Source organism: Ipomoea triloba, chromosome 1 (genome assembly GCF_003576645.1).
Source record: "Ipomoea triloba cultivar NCNSP0323 chromosome 1, ASM357664v1".
NCBI lineage: Eukaryota > Viridiplantae > Streptophyta > Magnoliopsida > Solanales > Convolvulaceae > Ipomoea > Ipomoea triloba.
Genome location: NC_044916.1, coordinates 36,351,183 through 36,367,091, shown reverse-complemented (window position 1 = coordinate 36,367,091; position 15,909 = coordinate 36,351,183). Strand labels below are relative to the sequence as shown.

At 37.2% G+C, this 15,909-nt stretch overlaps 3 protein-coding genes across 3 annotated transcripts; all 3 read right to left on the bottom strand.

Moving 5' to 3' along the window:
- Positions 1 to 2,258: 2,258 nt before the first annotated feature.
- On the bottom strand, positions 2,259 to 3,223 carry LOC116022766 (F-box protein GID2). The gene has a single exon (XM_031263632.1). It carries the CDS (start codon positions 3,034 to 3,036, stop codon positions 2,449 to 2,451), a length of 588 nt encoding a protein of 195 aa, XP_031119492.1. The 5' UTR covers positions 3,037 to 3,223; the 3' UTR covers positions 2,259 to 2,448.
- A 4,210-nt stretch (positions 3,224 to 7,433) lies between these two features.
- On the bottom strand, positions 7,434 to 9,449 carry LOC116022279 (cytochrome P450 81C13-like). Its single transcript, XM_031262918.1, has 2 exons — positions 8,258 to 9,449; positions 7,434 to 8,159 (listed from the first exon to the last, which is right to left on the bottom strand). Exons 1-2 carry the CDS (start codon positions 9,182 to 9,184, stop codon positions 7,545 to 7,547), a joined length of 1,542 nt encoding a protein of 513 aa, XP_031118778.1. The 5' UTR covers positions 9,185 to 9,449; the 3' UTR covers positions 7,434 to 7,544.
- Positions 9,450 to 13,339: 3,890 nt separating this feature from the next.
- LOC116022479 (putative cyclin-A3-1) lies at positions 13,340 to 15,758 on the bottom strand. Its single transcript, XM_031263207.1, has 7 exons — positions 15,099 to 15,758; positions 14,738 to 14,970; positions 14,487 to 14,639; positions 14,337 to 14,370; positions 13,994 to 14,143; positions 13,773 to 13,907; positions 13,340 to 13,659 (listed from the first exon to the last, which is right to left on the bottom strand). The coding sequence occupies exons 1-7, from the start codon at positions 15,426 to 15,428 to the stop codon at positions 13,588 to 13,590; spliced, it is 1,107 nt and encodes a 368-aa protein (XP_031119067.1). The 5' UTR covers positions 15,429 to 15,758; the 3' UTR covers positions 13,340 to 13,587.
- Positions 15,759 to 15,909: the final 151 nt, after the last annotated feature.

Sequence of the window (15,909 nt, the reverse complement as noted above, 5' to 3'; positions counted from 1 at the left end):
CCCCCCCCCCCACCCCCACCCCTCCCCTCCAAAAAAAAAATAATAATAGTTGGTACTCCCTCTGTTCTATTTTATAGAACATACTTACTATTTATTGGTCAAATTAACTATTTATTCCTTATTTGTTTTCTTTAATATTTTTTACTTATTTTTAAATTTAATTTTTTGTGTTTTTTTTTTTGTGTTTAATAGTACTTTTAGTATAGTTTTAAATATATAAATTTTATATACTAATACTAAACTTAATATTATGAAAAATTAGATAAAAATAAATTAAGCCAAGTTTCGTTAACCGAAAAACATAAAATGAGACAGAGCGAGTACAACTTAGTAGAAAATTAACAAACACAATCGAGGTATATTCAATTTCCACACAAATTTTAACATTTCAAAATTTAAGTCGAAACCGAGGTTTGTTCTAAAATTATAAATAATAATAATAATAATAATAATTCCAATGGACTTTGATAAAAAGAGGAAAATAAAAGTTCCATCATCCTTATCGATGCCCAATACACCTATCAAAATGTGTAGAATTCTTTTTTTTTTTTTAAGTGTCAAATATATCACTAAACTTATTGAGTTTCATTAAGATTAAACAAGGGCAAATTGTACCATGGATCAGGGTTTAACTTGTATTGTAGACCCTGATCCAAAATATATAATAACTTTCAAATTTTATATATGTAGTTGACAAATTATGTATCTTCTGTACTGGTAGTTATCATATTATGTGTCAGCAATTATCGTTATTTGTTTACATGTACATAAACGGTTAACTATAAGTACAAAATGTGTTAAGTGAAGGTACATAATTTTTGTATTAAGGTTCACAATGCAATATGAATTCTAGTATATAGTATAACAATTGTTAAGCAAGCGAATTACAATCATCACATAAATATTCAACAAATACAATCACTAAAACTCCAATTACAATATTCATAAATAAATAAATAATCAAAAAATCACATAGCGGATCAACTAATTTCTAAAGGCTGCAATTCATTGCAATAGGAATTGAAACAGCATAATCAAAGATGAGCTGAGCGAAGAAATTAATGATTTGCTCCTGGGCTTGGTCCAGAGTTCTTGATATCCCCAATGGTAATCAGAGAATCCGTGGAGCTGTGCCCTTCTCCCCTAGAACTCTGACCTTCAGGCTTCATTCCTGCAACGTGCAGTTCATCCATAATCTTCGCCATTGCGGCGTTTTCAGCGCTCTCATGCTCGAGACTGAGGAGGGGACGAGCTCCGACACTGAAAACCAAAAAAACAGCCATGAAAAAGACCAAAGAAATGAGGTTGCCTCTGGCCATTTGGTCGAGATAGCTCGCTCGCTAGATCTTTTTAGTTTAATTGAGTGTTGGTTAATGTTTTGGTACACTAAAGAGTGGATGGCTGTCCAGTATTTATAGTACGACGAGAGAGACGTATATGCATGGAGGAGAGGAGGTGACAAGAAGGTGCAGTGCAGAGATTTTCAAGCCTCCAGAAGAAAAATTGAATGATGACTCTGTGAGCCATTCTTTATTTTATTCAGCTGGTCTCAGCTCGTTAGTCATAAACGATTGGTGGAAATGAGGTGGGCAGTGACGGATCGGAGCATTCCACACTTTCCAGGTTCTCGCAGGTCGCAGCAGTAGCCAATGGCCTATGTGAAAGAAAGCCAAATGATGACAATAAAAAGTCCAACAATACAAAATAAGGTTAGTGGGACAAGAGCCTATCAAACAACAAGGCTAAAATAGAGAAGCCCAACAATCTAGACCATAAAGCTAAACATGGTAGGCTTAATTAAAAACTTAGGCTAACCCATATTTGTGATTGTGAAGGTGTCTCATTTTCTAGCGAAATTATGAATATAGAGTTCAAAAGTTGTGAACTATTAAAATTGTGAACATGGACCTGGACACGAGTCCATGGCATAACAACTGTCATTTTCTACTCCCGAAAGTCATTGGATGGTAATTACAATTTTAGTTTGATGTAACTTACAATTATTCGATTTTGTCTAGAATTTGATTCAATTTGAATTTCGATTCAGTTTAAAAACTCAAGCATTCATTAGCTAGTTATCAAACTTAACTAGGATTGGTCCAATGAGTGTCTTATTGGTATAATAAGGGCTGTAGCCTGTAGGAATAATGGAGAAATGTGGCTGATAAGTCATAAGTGTGATTAATATATTTGTGATTTGACTTAATTCTCTTTTTAATGAAAATAAAAACATATGAAAAGAGTTGCTTAGAGACAAGTTGCATCTGAAAGTTGAGATGTAAGTTTAATAAATTCGTGGAAATCAAAAGCATACAATAAAATACAATACAAGCATTACAGATCTCTAATCTAAATCATATAAATCGAGTTAATAAAAACAAATACAGATATAGATGAATATGAAGGAATAATAATAAAAGTCAAAGCCCAAATGTTTGGTGATTTTTATCACGTTTGTTTGTGACGATTACTGGAATTCATCTTCTCGTAATACCGGATCGAGAGGAGGGAGAGCGAGAGATTCATTTCGTCGTTTCCCCACCGTGTTTTCCCCGCGGCGAATTTGGCCGACGAAGGCTTTGGAGGCGGCGGCAGGCACGGCCAGGTACACGCCGGCGTAGACGAAGAGGAGGAGGAGGACGACGACGACGGTTTAACTAGCGGCCAGAGGTGAAGCGAGTAGAGCCGACGGAAGCCGCCGAGGGCGAGGACCACGTTGCGGAGCTGCTGCTGTTGCTGATTGCGGCGCGAGCCGTCCTTGAGGCACATCAGCTCCCAGAGCCGCTCGTCCTGCGCCGTCCGCTTCCACAGCTTGCTAACGCACGCCGCCCACGCTAGCGTACGCCCGTCCACGTGTTTCAGCACTTCGTACAGCAAGTTCTCGTCCAACAACACGGATTCCGTCGGCATCGGTCCCGCCGACGCTAACGTACGCCCGGACTCTTTCTCCTCAACCTTCGTCTTCGTCTTCTTCTTCTCCTCCTCGTTCGAACCGTGGATTCCGTCGCCGTCGTCGGAAGTATGGGGCCGCTTCATCGGCAGATCTGAACAAAAATATAGAGGGAAAAAGGTGCAACTCCGAGGTTAGGTTAGGTATATAATTTACAGAAAATAGGGATTGCTGGAAAATGGGATGTAGTGGTTCCACAATTACGCAGCATCACATGCATATGGGGCTTTCTTTATCAATTATCATTATCGACAATCAGAAAGTTGGAGAAATGAATGCCGTTTCCGGAAGTGGATTCCTCAAATGACAATAATCTCCTTCCCACATTACCCTGCCTTTTTTTTTTTTTTTTTTAATACTATTGACTCTATTACAATGTGTTCATACGTATTTTTCTTAACCTACTGAAGCATAAAGAGACCACGCCCCACTGGGAATCAAACCTGTAACCTCTCACTATAGAGGGTCACAGCTATTTCGCTTGACTGAAAAGAACATTAGCAAGAATAAACTCGTGATTTGTTTTAGTATAAGAATCAAACTCTAATTACTCGCTACCACATTAACCAAAAGAAAAAAACCTTATTCCTAATATTTCTCCGTATTTGGGTGATATGTCTTATTTATTTGGTGCGAGTCTATTTCCAAAATGTTTGGTAAGAATAGTACATTATAAATACGAAATCCTATGTACATTTATGTTTGCAATTTATCTTAATTACCCTTGACCAAACTCTACCGCAATTTGGCCTTGCCTTAATAGGTATTTTAACACCAATTGTTTGTCGTTTGTTTGCTGAATTATTAACCGTTGGAACAAAGATCGAACGGTAAATCTCGTAACTGTATAGTTTATGTTATGACAGAAGATGAAGATAGAGAGAACAGCAAAAGGTTAAGGAAGAGGTTAAAAGTGGAAATGGGAATACTTTTTTAGAAAGATGCCAACAATATCACAGAGAAATCTTGTATGGAATTGACATTTTGTCCCTACATCAACCACCGCATATAAACTTTTGTTTTTTTCCCAAGCCCACTTGTTATCTGGACATTGATTACTGTGACACGGCCCAAGTATAAATGAGTTATTTGGTCTCATCATATATAGAAGGCTAAAGACGTTTTGGGCTTAATATGCGTTTCGGCCCCGTAAGGTCCATGGATTAAAAGTTGGAAAAACATTTTTATTCAAAGTAGTATATAATACATTTAAGTTAAGAAGAAGGTATCAGTCCTCCCCACTCTTTTGGAAATGTGTCTGCCGAATAATATGCATATACTTGAGTATTTTGTTATAAACGAATTATGACTAAAATAACAAAAAATGATTCCTTATTAGATGGGCTTTATCACCTTAATTTAAATAAGATATTATAATTATATCAATTGACTATTATGTTATTCCGTTATTAATACATTTGTCGCATAGTTACATGTTAATATATAAAAAGATTCATTATTTTTCTACTATTTGATATTTGTTGTGAGTTTGAACGAGAATTCTTTATATCACCAATCGATTCAACCAAACCTACAGTTGTTCAGTGCTATAACACGATGATAAAGAAGTAGGCTATCCACACGCAGCCTTACATGTACGCATGTATTTGTTTTGGTCGTCAGGCCAACAAAAGATTATGTGAAAACTCATCCAAGTTTGTGTTCTTGACTCTTATGTCTCAAAAGACAAGAAGCAATATAAAAATTAGTGGCACCAAAAAAATCTACTTTTTTTTAGGTGGTGTGACAAACTCATGATTAATATATGATGATATGTATATTAGATTAAAGTTTTCTTTAAAAAAATCTAATGTGACAGACTCGATCATAAAAGTGCTGACCAGAAATTTATAACCGAACTCCTGACTTAAGAATCATGTTCTGCTTACTAGGCTGCCTTTTTGGGGCAAAAATATCCGACCTTTTGTTTCACCGTAAGTTGGGTCAAGACGAGCTATCTAGCTGAAGCATTGTGGGGAATGTTTGAACCCTTTTTATCAATTCACTTGGTCCTTACGTCCAAATTCTACGCTAGCTGGCCATCCGTCCGTGAGATTTAGAATATTAGATGCAAAAACAAAAGCTAACTCGAATTATTCCAATTAATCAAATCCCCCACTTTTAGAGGCTCGCCCTTCACCGTCCCCTCACCTCCGCCCCTCTCTCTCTCTATATCGCCACTTGTATATATACACACATGCCTTTGTATCACCCTGGAACTATTTAAACGTAATCCCACACAATACCCAGAACAAAGCTCATCAATATAATGAAGAGCTTTTATGCTGTTCTGGGATTTTTATTGCTTATAATGGCGGCCGCACAAATCGCCACGGCTCAGTGCCGCGTATTACTATCGGAGACGGCGAACAAGAAGGCCGGCGGTGTGCCGCCGTCCGGGAAGTCGACGACCAACTCGTTTAATAGCAGAACGGGCGGCGGTGCAGCGAAGAGTAATAATGCGTTCGTGTTGGCTTCTGGTCCAAGCAAGAAAGGCAGTGGTCACTGATGATCAAAGTATATATACATACAAAATTTGCCATTTTTCCTTTCATTATATTGTAGTTTGTAGAACGAAGATTGATATGTTGAAGTATACATACACAAAGCTTGTAAATTACCTTACACCATAAACCATTATTTATAGAGATGTGTAAATTTTTAGGGCTGTATTTCCATGTCTGATTGTATATATACTTTCGAATTATGTGGGGATATTTTCATGATTTTACACTTTTCACATCATTTTTAGTCCTGTGTGAAACTATTTCACACAATTTTTTGGTTTTTTTTTTTGTTTTTGTTTTTGTTTTATATTTAGAATTCTCAGAAAGATAAAAGAAAAGCTACTTTAGTTGCCTAATCAGCATTTGATATTGACTATCAAAAGATCAAGAACAGAAAACAAAAATGAAGAAAAAGAGATTATATAATTCGGCCTATTAGAGTGAGTCTTGCACCCCAGAAAGCATATGAGGTCTTTTATTAATTGCCATGATGAAACATTTAGAACGATTACCCCTATACCGTATCATATTGCACTGTACATACCCGACTCAATCAGCAAATGCGATTCGGGTTTGAAAAATGAAGCGGATGTTATTGGGCTCCACTGGCTTTACGCTACTACGCTGTAGCATTGTTATCTTCCAGTAACATATTAGGCATGGACAACATTGAAGATTTGGTGATACTGTTTGAAAGGAATCAAGGTTCAATTAATGTGAAAAGTAATGGGAAGTCTCGATCATCTGTTCATCACAAGAACTGAGGAGGGGTGATCGATCGTTTCAAGCAAGGTATATTGCTCCATCACCACCCATTAATATTCCAATGAAAGGATGGAGTATAAAATTATTAAATTTGCTGTATGTGTAGTGAAGGAATCTCAAGTTGTCAACCATTGTAGTCTCTCATCTGAGGAGGCAAAATACTAAAGCCAGGCCAGTATCCTGGACTTGGTCTTTGTGGAGAATCTAGTCGCCTAAATTCAGTAACTTTCACGGCCAAAGAGAAGCTGAAAATGGAAAATATATTCATACATGCGCCGCGCAAGAATATCTCAATTATAGTTTGACCAATCACCTTAAAAGTCTTGTTACAGTAACAATGTAGAGGTTTGAATCTCATTAGAAATCAGAGGCTCATTGAAAGATATGACTAATCGAGGTCATGAAGACTCTTTGTGTGCAGAGTGTACAGAAAAGGGGTGGAATTAGAAAACGAACAAAATGAATCAATTTATCTCCTCCAACTACACTTGAATAAGGATTTTGGAGGCTTAAGATTAATTTGACTAATCTTTATCTAATATATCAAAAAAAAATTCTTACATGCAATATTTTAAGGCAAAACTCGTCCAACCAACATGGGAAAACCGGTTGTGGTTCAAGACTCAGCCGTCACGGACAGGAAATGATCTTACTCCAATGGCGTACTCCGACACGACACGACAACCTAATAAATTGCAATCATTAATCAGTTTCTCAAGATTTTATAGACCAACTTTGCAGAACACAATCAAAGAATTTCTTAAAGGGAGGCAGCACAGAAACCTGGATTTAGGGTCGAGATGAATGATTCAGTGCGGCGGGTCATGGTCAAATTTCGGCGATCTGAAGTTCTGAACTCTGAAGTGAGAGATAGATTATCTGTGCCATTAAAATTAAAGTAAAGATTTAATCAGATTAGAGTTTTTTGAAGTGACATTATGATTTTGTACTGCAATCCAGCCAAAGTTGCAAACTTTACCTCAAAGAAACGATTTTTATGACTAATTCTTGAGTCACAAGAGAAATCTGCAGCAATACGCGAGGTAATGCATGAAGTAAATCATGTTTTAATAAGTTATAACCCTAGCTGTCAAAGAACTGAAGTAAAGTAATTTAAATTGCTTATAGCTGATCAATTCAAGCCATGAAACCCAACCCGCTCTGGGGGAGTCGAAACAAGAAACATGTGCACAATGTCAGAGACATTATTGTAACAAGAAACATGTGACCAATTCTTGATTTATTATCAACTTTATTGTAACAAGAAACATGTGTACAATGTTTTGTTTCATAATGCAGACATTCTAAGCATACTTGAATCATTATAGTTGGGAGAGAAATGGAATGGCAGTTTTGCGAGGACTGCACACTGCTTCCAGAGGCTTAGCCGTCGAGATGACATCGCCGGCGGTTTTATCCTTTCCACCAATTTCCCAGTCAAAACACTGAACCAATGTCCCCAATGCCAAACATACTGTTCTCAAACCCATGTTATTTCCGGGACAAGATCTTCTCCCCATCCCGAACGGGACAAACTTGTAGTTAAACCCTTGATCTTTTTCCTTCTCCATTGCCTCAAACCTCTCCGGCATGAACTTCTCCGGCTCCTCCCACACCTCCGGGTCCCGATGCACCGCCCAGGCGTTAACCATTAACGCCGTATTCTTGGGAACCTCGTACCCTCCAATCACACAATCTTGGGTTGTATAACGAGGTAAGAGAAGTGGCACGGGAGGGCATAACCTTAGTGTCTCATTCACAACACAACGCAAATAGGGAAGCTTGGAAAGATCAGCCTCGTTTAGCAGACGCTCAGCTCCTACGTTGCTGTCAATCTCGGACCTCAGATTGCGCATTGTCTTCGGGTTAGATAAAAGCTGCGTCATTGCCCATTCTATGGTTACTGTTGAGGTCTCGCTCCCTGCTACAAACATCATCTGAAACACAAAACCTTGTAATATGTTACTCAGAAAGTATTAATGAACAGATACTATAATGTAACAGAGTCAATAATATTAAAAAAAAATGTACAGACCAATATGTAACTCTTGATAAGATCATCTGTGTAGAATTCAGGCTCTGATTTTTGAAGGGACAAGAGGACTTCAATCATTGAAGACTTCTTATCCTCCCTGTTCTTGAGAACATCGGAATCAGAAGAACATGTTTTCTTGTGTCGGGTTTCATCCAACAAACCCTTCAAGAATTCTTCTCTCTTCTTCTGGAACAAGATCATCTTTTTCTCAATCCCTTTGTACCCAAACAACCTCAAAACCGGGAAAAAATCACACGTACTCATAACCGGTTCACTGAAAAAGATAACCCCTCTGATTTCTTTAATAATCTCTTTTCCTTTCACTCCCCCCACATCTTCTTCCTCCACACACCGTTTTCCGGCGACAAGTCTCATCATCGCGTTGAAAGTCAACGTCCCTCCCAGACTATTCAAGTCCACGGCCGATTTCCCGTCGCCGGAGCCTCTGAACAGAGACCGGACTAGACTTCCGACCTCTTCTTCCCTTATGACGGAGGATCTATGGAGGCTGACGGTAGAAAATAGCTCCACGACGGCTAATCGGCGTTGAACCCTCCAAAGATGGCCGTACGGAGCCCATACAACGGCGGTGTAGTTGTAAGTCAACCGGTCCCCCGCCATGGTCGGCGGCCGGTTTGAAAACGCAATATCGTTCTTTGTGAAGCATTCTTCAATTGCAGACGGCGACGACACGACCACAATGGACCGGCAGCCAAACCGGAGGAATAAAATCGGGCCGTATTTAGCCGATAACGAGGCGAGATATTGATGCAGAGGATTCTTGATCTGGAAAAAGTGACCGATCACCGGAAAAGCAATCGGACTAGGTGGTAGATTTTTCTTGCGATTATAAACAGATTTTCTGAGAAGAATGAGAAAAAGAAAAGAAAGTAAACCTGCAGCATAGTAGTATTCAAGTTTCTCCATGATTGAGCTAATCAGAGCTGAAAAGCAAGGGGGAGTTTAAAGAACAGATTTTTCTACTGGGCCAGTATGCAACACTGCAAAGTCTGTACTAATACTTGTTTGGGTCAACTTCGAACTTCATATTCTTGAAGAAAGCAATTGATTGCTGCAAATGCTAGCAAATTAAACATGTTCAATATGAATTATAATATAAAACGAGAATATAAAAGTCTTTGTTAGAGTTACTAAAATTCAAATGTTCTCATCTTGTGGATAAGAATTGTTGAGAAAAAAGATTAGGAAATCAAGAACAAAAAAATAAAAAATGAACAACATTAGATTTTACATGGTTCTATTGAAAACTTACGACCACATAAACAAAGGAGATCACATCCAAATTACCAACCTCATATTTATAGATCACCTTAATGGTGTATTTATAAAACTATCTCACCTTAAAGTTTGAATTCACAACCTCTCATATGGGAGTACAACTTGGTGCGCTAGACCACAAAGTTTGGACAATAATAATACATATTCGAAAATCATTTTTTAGAAGTTATTTTAAGGAGTAGTTTTTATGGGTAAAATTTATATAAATTTGATTTTAGAGAGTTATTGGATGGGCAAGATCACAATATCAATAGACCAATTAATGCAGTAAAGTTAGGCGCGGGGCATTAAAATGGGCTAACCTAGGACGGTTTGATTATCTTAATTCATATAGGAATAGGCTTGAAGTAGATAGAGTCGTAACTCTTATCTAAACAAGCATATTCAAAGTGGTATAAGCATAAATTTCTCTAGGACTTTGTCCAACAATTATGTACATAAGAATAATATATTTTTTCTCCTTCCTTCTATTATTGTTGTGTAATTCTTATATTTTAAACTTATATATAGAATTCAGTTTCTGTGTAGTTGTGCAGTTAAATCTGAGCCATGGATCTTGCTTAAATCAACGTCTAGGATTACAAAAAAACAAAACAAAAAAACGTGGTGACAATTTGGTAATTTTTGTATCTAGATCAAATTTTAATGTGCGTGGTTTTCCTTCTAAAGGTGTGTTTTTTTTCTTCTTAAAATGTGTGGTTTGTGTGCTTAAAGTGCTTGATTTGTATGTTCAAGGTGCGTGAGTGTTGAAACTTAAGGTGAGTGAACCTAAAGTTTAAGTTGCGTTGTTTTCTTTCTTTTAAAGTAAGAAAATGAATACCTCGCGCCTGAAAAATGACTTCCCTCAAAAAGAGGAAAAGTTGTTTTCTTGAAAGCATAACAAATTTTTCCTTGAACGAATTTCATTTACTATTGCTAATCATTTTTCTTCTATTTATCTTTCATGAAAATAAATTATTTTTCGAATTTCCGAACACACCTTTAATGTAAAACATATAGTTTTGAATCATTAAACTTAAGGCGAGCTTTATTATTTTAGCACCTTTAGTAAGTACACGCCTTGTCGCTAATTGGTGGTTTGGTTCTCGATGTAAAGGTTATGCAAAGCACAATTAGACAAACGTGCTTATCACTCATTACTCTACTCATGCAATGCTAACTAACATGCTAACCTTACCCCCACCCCAAAAAAAAAAAAAAAAAAAAAAGAAAAAAAAAACAGGTTTCTCCGGTGATCCAGGCCAGTCTTCGGTCTCTCAGGTTGCTAATTCAATGATTGTTTAAAATTGGTTGGTAAATTGATTTTATAAAAATTGGTTGATAAATTCAAATTTGTTTCATTATTTCAAATAACTTTTTATAGAGTAATACTTCGTCTCACTAAGAACTAATAGTATCTATTTAATCGTGTGATCATCCATTTAAAATGATAACAGATGTGTTATCAAACTACATAATAATTTATGTCAATTTTAAATTTTAATAAAGTAAAATCACCAAAATCGAAAGTATAAAGAAATTAAAGTGGCAGAAACTAAAAGTAGGCTGCTGACCCAATTCAAGCCTTAAAAGCTAAACATCACCTGATGGATTACAGTGCTAATTAACATGCCTAAACATGCTAATTAAAATTTTAATTATATTAATTAACAAGTAGAGTAGTATTAAATCTGCACAGCAACCAGGTAACGGATAATGAAACTTTTGTGGCAGCCACGAATGGAAAACTTTACTGATCACATGGCAGAAGTAATGACATGCATAGAAGCTCTTTCGTGGCTAAGAGATTGTTGTAATCAGATAGCACAAGTGCCATCTCAACATTATCACATAATAGCAAAGATCTATCTTACACGGGCTACATTGCCAACTTTTGTGTTAACATTATGGCTAATTTTGATTATTTAATTTGTCGTTTAATTAAGAGATCAGCAAACATGTTAGCTCAAGCTCATGTTAAGGCGGCAAACTTTCAGAATTTGTATCCTCGAATGTATTGCGTTTTTTCCTAGCTAGTTTTAATAATAGCTTCTTTTCATTTCAAAAAAAAAAAAAAAAAGTAGAGTGGAATTTTTGGTGTTATTACGAGGCTAGCGTATTGTTTGGGTAGGTGGCATGCATAAATCCGCCATGAAACTGACATGAAAGAATGGTATGAATAAAGCAAACGGGAAACTCTATCCGGCGTTTCAAGAATCTGCAGAGCAGTGGTACTAACGATGCGACTTCATCATGACTATTCAAAGGGACAATAAAGATGGAGAAGAAGAGAGAGAGATGAGAACAAAAAGACAGTGCCAAAAGGACAAATATATTGTGCCAAAGAGGAAGAGAAAAGAGCCTGCGTCCAAACCATAAATATATATATTCAAAAAGAAATCCTTAAAGTCCCATAAAGGCAGTCAAATTACATGCTTCAGTATACATGATGATGATGATGGTGATGATGATGATAGCCTTTGCTTTGTATTGAAATTTGAATACCTTTCATACATACATACATACAGCAACAGCAACACGCAAAGCTTCATTCACTGTTACTACAAAAAGCAGAGCAGAGTCTGCAATTCACGAGGCTCTATAATCTTTATCATCATTCCAGCAAAGAAAGAACATCATGTAGTCTTGTCCCTGCTCAAAACCACACACTTTTTCATTCAACAACATATATTGCTAGCTAGCTTTTACGTTTTACACACCCACATTTACCATGAATTCGTCCTTTAATTTTCTAAGGTTTTCTGATGACGACGACGGACTGCCCTGCCTACGAAACGCGACTGAGAATTATATATATTTCCGAACAAAAATTTCATAGCCTAACCATTATATTCACTGGCCGGTACGAACGAACGTTTCTTTCTTTCTTTCTTTCTTTCTTGCGTGCTATCGATCATATCATCATCGGTTGTGAAGAGGATCAGAGGCGTTAGGGACTCTTCTCTTGCTTGGTAAGAACACCTGGCGTTGCTTCAAATGATGCTTGTGCGGCGGCGCTGAAGTTGAAGATGGTTTCTGGGCCGTGCCCACAACCACCACCGCGGCCGTGATATTCTCATCTGCAGAAATTACCAACAGGACGGAGAGAAACGCCATAGCCATTAGCTTCAGGGCATGTGGGATTCGCATTGTGAAATTTGACGGAGATTTCTTGGGGGTCCAGGGAGATATATAGCTAGAAAGAAAGAAAGGGGAAAGGTCAAAGAAAGCAAAATGGCTTTGTTGAATTATATAGGGAAGTAGTAAGGAGGAGTTAAAGGAGAAAAAGGGAGAATGAGTACACCCTGCAAACAAGGGACACAACACACGATTACGCCTTTTATTTTTTGCTTTTTTCTGCTTAACGTAGCAGAGGAGAACTAGAAGAGCCCTACTTTAAATACATGGGATTTCTTTATGTTTCACGATAACTTTTTCTTCATTCCACTTTTTTCAACCTCCTTTCCACTCCCCAAAATAAGCTCCCTACCTCTTAACACTTTTTAGGCTAATTCCCTATCATTTGTCCCACTCCTCAAACCATGGTTTAAAATTACAAACTTTAAATTCACTATCCTAGTCGAATTTTAGAAAATTGATGGTCATATGGTCCTTTGCTTTGCCAACAAGATTTAGACTGCTTTTGTTTTCTATTTTACGCTGAGCACCTATGTACAAATACCCCTAAAAGGACATGTAAAGAGGCAATTTTTAGTATTGTCATGTTTTAAATCCTTGCTTGCATTCTTGTTACCAGTCAAAGGTGATAAAACCAACAATACTATTTTACAGTTATCCCAAGTATATATGAATCATAATAAAATATCAGAACTTTGAACATAAAATTTCTGTAGATTGTGCAAACTAAGGTACTGTTTTAAGTATATGATATCATTCCAGATTTGTCTAAACTCTAAAGCCACATCAAGTTATGTCAAAACAAGCAGGCCACCAGAATGAAGAGTCTTCCTACACCTCAGGACTGCCTGGCTTCAACAAAACTCTCTATGCTACTCTGTATAATGCAAATCTTCATTCACCAGCCCATGTTTTTACATTGTTGGATCTTCAAAATAGTAATCTGGGATGTGTACTGGAGACAACAGTGCTGAAATGCTTTTAAACTGTTACAAGAAACCCATCAAATTCAAGTCAGACAATCACATAACAAACACAACTGTTGGCCACAAAATCTGAGAAATGTTTGGAGGAATATTAAAGATTAAAAGATGTATACCTTGGGCTGCTTGTATTTCTCCCTTAAAGCCACCAAAGATCCTCCTCTTTTACTTAATTGCAAGTCATGTATGATAGAAACACATTCCTTAAAATCAGCTGGCTTATATCCAGTGTAATCTTGCAGTGCTTGGTTCTACAAATTCAAGATCAAAATTAGCACATCCAAACTCTCACCATACAAATTATCAGACAAAATTTGCAGTGACACAATTTGCTTACCCAGGGATGCACTTCTGGGTTAAGTGTGAACCTTGCAAGGAATACAACAGCTGCAGCCACCATAGAAGGTAAAAACTTTACACAGCTATAGTCCAACAAACTCAACTCTGCTAGGTAGTAGCCCATGAACTCCAACTGCAAATTTTGTGACTGGAGAAACAGAAATAACAAAGATAAGCACCATTGAAAAGAAACAAAACAGGTTAAGTAATGACTACAAGTTTCCCTCATCACTCAAACAAAACAAAAAAAAAAAAAAAAAAAAAAAAAAAAAAAAAAAAAACAAAACAAAACAAGAATAATGACTATATATACATGGGAATTTTATGAGTTGCAAACTTACTTTATAGTCTTCTTGAGCAATCTGGGTAAATCTTCTGCAACATCCACAAAAGAAAGCACAAATATATCAGATAGGTGACTCTAATAATAATTATCCACTAGTGCAAAGGTATATATAGTCAAGAGCAAAGATATAATGAATGTGGCATACCTAAGGAATGTCTTAATTGTGGGGTTTCCCAATTCAAACTTGAGGGCATTGAGCACATCTTCTTCCATCTTCACTACTTCTTGCTTGGTATAGGTATTGTCAGTAATGTAACAGAAATCTTCCACATGGGGAGGACTAATCTCCTCATATTTCCTGTCAATCATCACAAAACATAAACTAATAAGCAACAGGAATCCTATATAAACATAATGCCTAGAAAAACAATTCCAAACATGAAACATTGTTCTTACGAGGCAATAAGCATTGATGAAACACCCAAAAGCTGAAGTTTTTGCCGGGAGAGGGGCTTTTTGGACAAGAATCTATCGATGTAATCAATAGTTAGATATAGAGTATCTGAGAGAAGTTTGTATTCCTCTGCAACTTCTACCAGCCAGTCCACCAAAATCCCTCTCATGTTTGCACTAATATCCTTCTGAACCTTCTCAAGATAATCACGCAAAGGTCTTCTTTTCTCTTGCGCCTAATTACAGAAACTCAATTCATTCAATACCCATATCCAAATATTACCCAGAATAGCAAAATCAATAAAGATAAGTTTAGGGTTTTAAGTTTTAAATTCCATATATCTAAAACAGATATGATACTCACCTCCATTTGACGCAGATACTCGTAAATATCAGAAACGTAAGCGCTGCACATCTGAGGGTCATCGGATTTAGAATCAATAATATCCTTCACCGCATTATCCCCTTTCTCCACTTTCACAACCTTCTTAACAGCCTTCTTCACCTTCCTCTTCGCCTGCTTAGTCTTGGGGCTGTGAAGTTTAGACCCCAGATTTTCAATCTGATTTGGAAAGCCATTGATCTCCCCCAACGCCACCCTCTTCTTTCCCGGTTGTTGCTCAACAATAAGTCCATCCGCCGCTCTCTTCTTCGCCAAGCGAGTGACTCTCATGCAGTTTTCTTGGTCCGCCATTGCTTCCTCTTCTGCCTTTCTGCTCCGATTCACAGGAATTCGAATCGAGAAAAGAGACGGGGGCTTAGAGAGGGTTGTGACGAGTGAAGATGGGGAAGGGAGGAGGAGTTTGGGGTGTATATATCCGCCATTTTTTTGAGGTTTTGAAAATTTTTGAGTTTGGAATTGCGCGCAGGTGTTTTGGTGCCAAAGACATGAAAGTTTTTATTTTTCAGGGAGTTGGGTTTTCGGGTAAGGAACCAAATTAAATGGGTAACTGAGATTCGGGGAAAGTTTTGAAATTTGGTCAAACGCATTCTTCTTTCGTTTTTAAATTTAAGCGCCGCTATAATCTTTCCTATTTTCCCTCCAATTTTCCCCTCGTTTTGCACGAATTTAATTACGGAGTATTAATTAATTAATACCGTCTCTGTTTCGGAATTTAAACCTAAAACGGATGTGGATATTTACTGTTAGGCCGCGTTTAGTTCGCGGACAATAT

Coding starts and splice junctions, on each gene's coding strand:
- LOC116022766 (XM_031263632.1), bottom strand. CDS start 3,036: ATGAAGCGGCCCCATACTTCCGACGACGGCGACGGAATCCACGGTTCG.
- LOC116022279 (XM_031262918.1), bottom strand. CDS start 9,184: ATGGAGAAACTTGAATACTACTATGCTGCAGGTTTACTTTCTTTTCTT. Junction 8,160..8,257: donor TTATCAAGAGTTACATATTG/GTCTGTACATTT, acceptor TTTGTGTTTCAG/ATGATGTTTGTAGCAGGGAG.
- LOC116022479 (XM_031263207.1), bottom strand. CDS start 15,428: ATGGCGGACCAAGAAAACTGCATGAGAGTCACTCGCTTGGCGAAGAAG. Junction 14,371..14,486: donor ACAATTAAGACATTCCTTAG/GTATGCCACATT, acceptor TGGATGTTGCAG/AAGATTTACCCAGATTGCTC. Junction 13,660..13,772: donor AGAAATACAAGCAGCCCAAG/GTATACATCTTT, acceptor TTCTTGTAACAG/TTTAAAAGCATTTCAGCACT.